Raw genomic sequence first — 7,003 nt, 5'->3', positions numbered from 1 at the left:
TCTGACCCACAGGGGTTCACATGCATGCTAAGTCACTTCATTCATATCCACGTCTTTGCAACCCTGTGGACCATAGCCCGCTATGCTCCTCTGTCCACGGAATTTTCCAAGCAAGAATACTGGAGCGGGTTGCCATGCCCTCCTCCAGGGGATCTTCCTGACCCAGGGACTGAACCCACACCTCTTACGTCTCCTGCCCTGGCAGGCGGATTCTTTACCACAGGTGCCACCTGGGGTGGTCCTTCAGCTTTTTGCTGAAAAGCAAAAACCCAACATTAAAAAGAAAAATGCACAAAAGTATGAGTATGAATTATTTGTTTTATTGCTTTGTATCTTATTTAATGCAGAGTTGATGTTTTTGAGTAACGGTAATAAGATGTCCAAAATTCAACATTATTAAACATTCAAACCAGTAAAGTATGTGGGAAGAAGATCTCACATGTTAACTCTGCTAAATTATAGCTGGTGGAACAGTTCATAATGAAGGCTATAGGCTTGTCATCGTGGTTTATGACACGGGCAACGGTAGAGAGTCCCCGGTGTCAACCAACTGTGTAGGCATCAGGGGTGGCACGTGCGCCTCCCTTGGAAATATCTGGAAAGATCTAGAAAGACTACAGGTATTAAAAACCCTTCCTTTCACCTCAGGCTTGAAAGACACACCCACCACAGAGGGTGTCAAAGAACTCCTGTGGAATAGAAGTGGTTATGATGATACAGACCAGAAATGGTTCTGCTGTTGAGAAGTGAACTTGCCTACACGTCCCCTCTCTAATCCACCGCCCGCTCTAGCCTGTCATGAGCAAGGGCCTCAGGTGGTGACCAGATGACACCAGGCAGCGGCCTTTTGACGGCTGAAGGCACTGGTTCTCCTCGTCCTGAGGGAGCGGGTCACTGGGTTGTGAGTTACAATCAACACGCACATCCTACCACGAAAAACTGCTCTCAGCTGCCATATATTTGATGTAATTCCAGGCTGAAAGTCTGAAGACTTTAAAACCCCAGAATGTCTGGGGCCCCTGAAAGTCCTGACGTGCTGGGCAACTTCAGCAAGGAATCTGATTCCCAAGGGGTGGAGGCTCGAAGGGACACAAGGCTGCTCACGTGACATGACACCGCAACATAAATATGAGACTCTACAGTGTGGATATGAGGCGCCACAGTGAAGTTATAAATACTCCAGACTCTACAGCTGTCAGCCACATGCTAGCCATAGCCGGGTGCAGTCTAAAGACTGGTGATCTTCCCGTAAAAACGTGTATCTACAGTGAATGTCATCAATACTTCAGGGCTAAGCAAAAACATGTGAAAACTGTTCTTCAAAGACAGACTTCATTAAATATCAAGCATAGTGACCAAATTTAAGATGCCAAATTTAAATAAATCACTTTTGATTTTTCCCAGGGGTAATCTGGGGCCTCCACAACAAGCATGGTCAAGGGCCAACTGCACCCCGCCAGCGATGCTGAGGGTGTAAGTCATGCAAACCCTCTCTGAAGAACAATGGACACATCTTTGCCAGAGGAAGCGTATCTCCAGCCTCTTCATTCTCTGAAATACCAGAGAACTAACAAATGCCCTTTACAGACACAGGGATGCTGAAAAAGAAAGCAACAAAGAAACATAAAGGTGCATTTATTCGAGTCCATGCCATCTAATCTACTGAGTACAGTAATCAAGACTGGAAAAGGGAAGAATTAAACCTAAACAACAACAAAAACACTGGGACGTTCGTCCCCTGCACTGTGAGTCAGTTCAGAAGAATCTGTGTGCTGGCAAGCCAGTCTCCTCCCTGAGAAGCACGCTTCGTTTTCCGTTCTCCTCCAGCAGTTTCATCTCTCTCAGCTAAGGCCTGGACAGTGTCAGGGCGGTGGCCACACCTGTTCTGGAGCTGTGGGCTGGCAGGAGCTGGGCCCCAGGCCATCAGTCACCCGAGGGCTTGGGCAGTGCGGGGTCAGCCTCCCGGCTGCCCAGCTCTGCCATCTGCCTCTGGAGCTGCTCCACCGTCTGCAGCAGGGCTGACCTCTCCAGCTCCAAGGCCAGGGTCGCCTGCTTCAGCTTGTTCTCGCTAGTCAGGAGTTTCTCAACGGTGGCTTCCAGGCTCTGGATCCTCCCATTGGCGACCTGGAGAATAAAAGAAGACATGTGACTGTAACTGCCTGGGAGACGGTGGGAGATCCACTGTGTGCTCTGCTGTCCAGCCTTGGGGGCATTTCGGAGCCTAATTCTGGCAGAGACACACATTTCTGCGTTTATTACCCCTTCTGGCCACAAAAGACTCTATTTTCCAGGCTCCCTCAAGGGTGGGCCGGGCCATCTGGAGAACCTCCAACGTCTTTTTCCTCTGTGTGGCTACTCTGGAAGCCACACGTGGAGACAGTGGCTTCCCAGTGCGGAGGAAGCCTGGTCCCCGAGTTGTCTGCTGGAGACGGCTGCGAAATGATCCAAGACCGCTTCGTGAAGACAAGGTAGTGGGTATACAGTACTGAGCCCTGGGATCCAGGGTGCTGTTACTGTAGCACAGTCTGCCTGCTCTGACAAACACATGCAGCTACAGGTGCACACTGGTTTCAGACAGACCATCCAAATGGTTTCTATGTGAAGGCCCACGCAAGAACAGCTCTCTAACCTGAACCTTTGGTTTTCCCTCCAGTACCAAGAACCGGCATTTCCCCCAGAACAAGTGGAGCGCTTGGGGAGCCGAGCTCTGCTAAGAGGGTCACATGTGTGGCCTCACTGACCAGACACCAGGAGTGTCCCCAGTCCCCCTAGTCTGTATCCTCAACACTCAGTCAGTGTCTGGCAGCCCTTCCAGGTGCTTCTCTCTAGCAACGGACCCTCCTCCTCTTTCGAGTCCTCTCGGACAGGCTTCCCAGGCAACCACAGAATTGGCTCCAGCTGTCCGCTGCATCCCCCTGCATTCAGGCCCAGAGTCTGCAAGGCACTGCTCTGGCTCACTCATCCGCCCAGCCCTGTTCGTATCCCCATAGACTAAATGGTGTTTTTTCCCTCATTCTCAAAACAAGGGAAACAGTTTTTTGAGCAAGGTAACACCTGTGCCAGGCAGACAATTTATGACTCAAGGTTGAGCTCCGGCTGTGACACTGGAACACTCAAAACAGAAAGAAAAAAGGCCTGAGACCCTAAGCGGGTCAGTTACCAGGCAGGGGGTAGTCCCACTCAGGGGGTAAGTCTGAGCAGCCCTCTCAGACCCCCATACTCCTGCCCACGGTCAAGGCCTACAGCCGGTCCCACCTTATCTCCTCCAGCGACCACTCCTTCCGAGGCCATGGCACTCCCAGGGGTACCTGCCAGCTTAGCAGCGAGCTGGTATGCACAGTCGTTTACTGTCTGCATGAATGTCAGGTCTCCTCCTCACTCAGACCGAAGCTCTCTCACCCTGCACGTGGGTCTGACCTCTCATAGGCACCCAGCTCACAGACACTCAGTGACTCAGTGATTACTATGGAAAACGCACACCCCTTATCATATGGCAGTATCAGTCGTGTCTATGCAATTGTCTCATGCGTGCTGCTGGACAAAAGAGGTTAGACAGTTTAGTCTCCAGCTGCCAGAGGACAATCTTCAGTGTTCAACAAGAAAATAAATGGGGCTTTGGTATCCAACTATATGAATGGAACGGAGTCAAAAGAGAGGTCAATTTTGATAGTTTGGGAAAAAAACCAAAGATTTATGTTGGAAAATTAAGTAATGCACTGAACACCTATCCCTGGGCTCTGAAAACTGTTTTAAAAGAGAAAAAGAAAAAAGGGAAGAGAGTCTCATAGAACTTCTGTGGTCTGGCTGAAAGATAGTAATTCCATGTGATTCAGAGGGTAAAGAGAAGACTACACTCAGGCCCCCACAATCTGACTTGCCATAATCCCTAGTGCAACTCTTTAAACATCTGTTGTTACCAGTTACCGCCTGATGCCTTCCTGGAGGGCTACAGAAGTTGGAGCAGCTTTTCACAACTCTTCTCCTCACAAGAGGGGTACAGTATTAACGGAAGCAGCACCAAATTACCTCCCCTTTTCACCACAAACCCACGTGGGTATCAGCCTAGTAAAATCAACCTTCTATTGGAGTGCTATTTTAACAAGACAAATGCTTCTAACGGAGCTCTGAGCTTTCCATCCTGCTGTATTTCAGGGACTGACTGTTTGTCTGGAGGGATTTAAAATTCCCACCAACACTGCAGATCCTTACATGCAAGACAAGGTTCTTTGTCCCCTGGCGCCTCCCCTTCAGGTTACACCTGAGATCCCCCTGGAGAAATCACACCCAGACACTGTCATTTTCACAGTCAGGATAGCTCCATCTTAGGGGAACCCGAAGCCGACTTTGAGAATGTGACCGGAGTCAGGACTCGGCAGGCAAAGCCTTTTCTTTGTTTCTCTACAGTAACTATCTACTAGGTTATACTGGCGTAAAATCCCTGCTGGGAAGAGTACATTTTAGACAAAGGTTGACTGATTAAGCTCCCAAATGCTGGCCTTTCTCCCATCGCTGCCAAGTTTGCATCTGCAAAGCAGTAACTTTTTAGGCAGAAAAAGAAGAGGCTTAGATCAGGATGGAAAGCTTATTCTAAGGACAGCCTAGAACACCACAGAATATATATTTTGAAAATAATACAAATTTTTCTCACCAGTGGCTCAAAAGTAATTTCTAAACCCCACCCCCACCCCCAGAAACACACACATTTCCGTAACGATAGCTGTACCAGCGATCAGCTCATGACACGTAACAAGCAGATGGCACAGTTACTTTACTCCATCTGCTCGGTGGAGGGGTCGTGTGGGGCAGCAAGGTAATTTTCTGTCCTGTCACACAAATGAGGAAATCAGAGCAGGTGGGAGACGGTGGGGCGACACTGGGTCTGGCAAGGCCTGGCTCTCTGGTCTGCACCTCTGTGCTCACTCCCTCCTGCCCTCCAGCACAGGCGATCCGGGTCTGTCCCCGCCCACATTCATGCAGGCCAAGATGGAAACTTCCTGAGGGGAGAATTGTGCCCTTCGTGACCCTACCCTTGGTATTTGCACCAAGGACTCACATTTACGACAGCTCTGGTTTACTCTGTTACTCCTCACTTGATGTCACTCTGAGGACCTAGCTGGTTTTGCTCCTGGAAGCTCCTGCCTTTGATTCTCCCATCATTACTCAAAGCACAATGGCTGGTGTTTGGTTAATAGCACCAGAGCACCGTGGACCCAAGCTCAGCTCTTGGCACATCTCCTGAAAGGGTAAGTGTAGAAACAGTCTCTCAGAAAGTTCCAGGACAATCTGACCTTAGCAAAGGATAATCTGTCTGCTCCCTAACAAACAGGAACAGCTCTCCTGGGCTACCTTTGATCCCAACTACAAACAGAGCAGAAAGGGCCTACAGTGGTGGGAAACTCAGCCTGCGGGGCCTCTGGTGAGTTAATGAACCACCACATGCTCAAGGTTCAGGTGGCGGCCTTGCAAATATGCCCTACCTGCAGCTGTTCAAGGAGGTCAAGGTTCTGTTTGCGTAAGCTGCTGTTGGTCTTCTCTAATTTGTCCATTCTTTGGTTGTCACTGAGAGGAGAAGAATCAATAAGCTCTTCCTGAAGCACATGGTACTCAACTTCATAAGCTTGCAACTGTTTCGAGATGTCCGTCTCAAACACCTGCTTCACAGAAAAGTCATCAGGCATTGGAAATGAGAAAAACCACACACACACACACACACACTCTCTCTCTCTCTCTCTCTCTCTCTCTCACACACACATATGTGACCATGTCAGTGGATATCCACTGAGCACCTAATGTTATTTAGTGATAAACACAGAATACTCTCTAAATGGAGAAGAGAACAATTTTACTTAGGAAGAGAGAATTTAAGAAGCATTTGGAAATAAACTGAGAGAAACAATAAGTATAGGGCGTCCGTGGTGGCTCAGAGGTGAAAGAATCCCTGGCCAATGCAGGAGACTTGGGTTTGATCCCTCAGTCAGAAAGATCCCCTGGAGAAGGAAATGGCAACCCAGTTCGATTGCCTGAGAAATCCCATGGACAGAGGAGCCTGGTAGCCTACAGTCCATGGGGCCACAAAGAGTAAGACATGTCTTAGTGACTCAATGACAATTGTCAGTGTAGGTCTCTGATGCCATTTTTCAAAGCCAAAACTTTATTTTTTAAAAAGCTTAAAAAAGTTTCTTTTTTTATTCTTATTTCAGTACTCAGATCTCTTTTCTCTGAAAATTCTATTAGATACATCAACTATGGGTCAACGACAGAATAAAACAAAAGAATCACAGCCCTACTTGCCCAGTCACCAGGTCAAAGTTTAATTATAGTTCAGCTGGGTTTTCAGAGTTACAAGAACAGCTAAGTAATGGAACTGTTTACTGAAAAACCCTTCTCTGCACATAAGAGATGAAGAAATGAGCCAAAACCCAAATGTCACCCACATAGATGAGTGAATACGAAACAATGCCTGACTTGCCTTTCTTCTCATAATAGTAACAGTCATGAAAAAAACCACTCGTGTGAAAAACAACCCCAAAGTGCACGAGTGAGCGAGCTGTTCATGTTTGTACTTTCTCTTGGTGAGTGAGCTGGACCGAGGCAGGGCCGAAGAGGGAAGGGATCCGAAGGCAGAGGCCGCTGCTGCCCCAGGCGTGAAAACCCGGCATACCTCTGAGAATTCAGTCACCACGTAAGAAAAGCCAGCACGATCAGAACACGTTTAGAGAATGAAATTAGTATTTTCAAGAGCAGAAACTGCCTCTTCACAGCATTTCCTCCAGAAAGAAACTCTAACACAGTTAAAATCAATGAAAAACTCATTTCCCTTGATGGTATCCTCTTAGCATTTAAACATGAATGAGCCCTATCTTTCCTGAAATCAATTTTAAAACTCCATGTTTACTTTTTCACCATTCCCAGAAATTTTCTCTTCCTTGAGAAAAACTTTTCAGCTTCCTGGCTTTCATTCAGTGGCTAATACTAATTAGGCACAGTCACTCCAGGACAAAAA

The 7,003-nt window shown here is 47.9% G+C and overlaps 1 protein-coding gene across 15 annotated transcripts in view; it reads right to left on the bottom strand.

The window, feature by feature from the left end:
• Window positions 1–1,618: 1,618 nt before the first annotated feature.
• The window catches only part of TBC1D1 (TBC1 domain family member 1), a 225,338-nt gene continuing 219,953 nt past the window's right edge, over window positions 1,619–7,003 (bottom strand). For 12 of the 15 annotated variants that reach the window (XM_012179797.5, XM_042251311.2, XM_012179799.5 and 9 more), the window contains 2 exons: window positions 5,478–5,651; window positions 1,619–2,124 (listed from right to left, as the gene is read on the bottom strand). In XM_012179797.5, coding sequence (XP_012035187.2) covers window positions 1,924–2,124; window positions 5,478–5,651 — 375 coding nt within the window. In that variant the 3' untranslated portion in view covers window positions 1,619–1,923. Of the gene's footprint in view, window positions 2,125–5,477; window positions 5,652–7,003 lie in introns of those variants that run through there. The other 3 variants (XM_060417586.1, XM_042251312.2, XR_009601146.1) reach the window with 3 other exon arrangements.

This window comes from Ovis aries, chromosome 6, assembly GCF_016772045.2.
Source record: "Ovis aries strain OAR_USU_Benz2616 breed Rambouillet chromosome 6, ARS-UI_Ramb_v3.0, whole genome shotgun sequence".
Taxonomy (NCBI): domain Eukaryota; kingdom Metazoa; phylum Chordata; class Mammalia; order Artiodactyla; family Bovidae; genus Ovis; species Ovis aries.
This window is presented reverse-complemented; position numbering and strand designations above follow the sequence as displayed.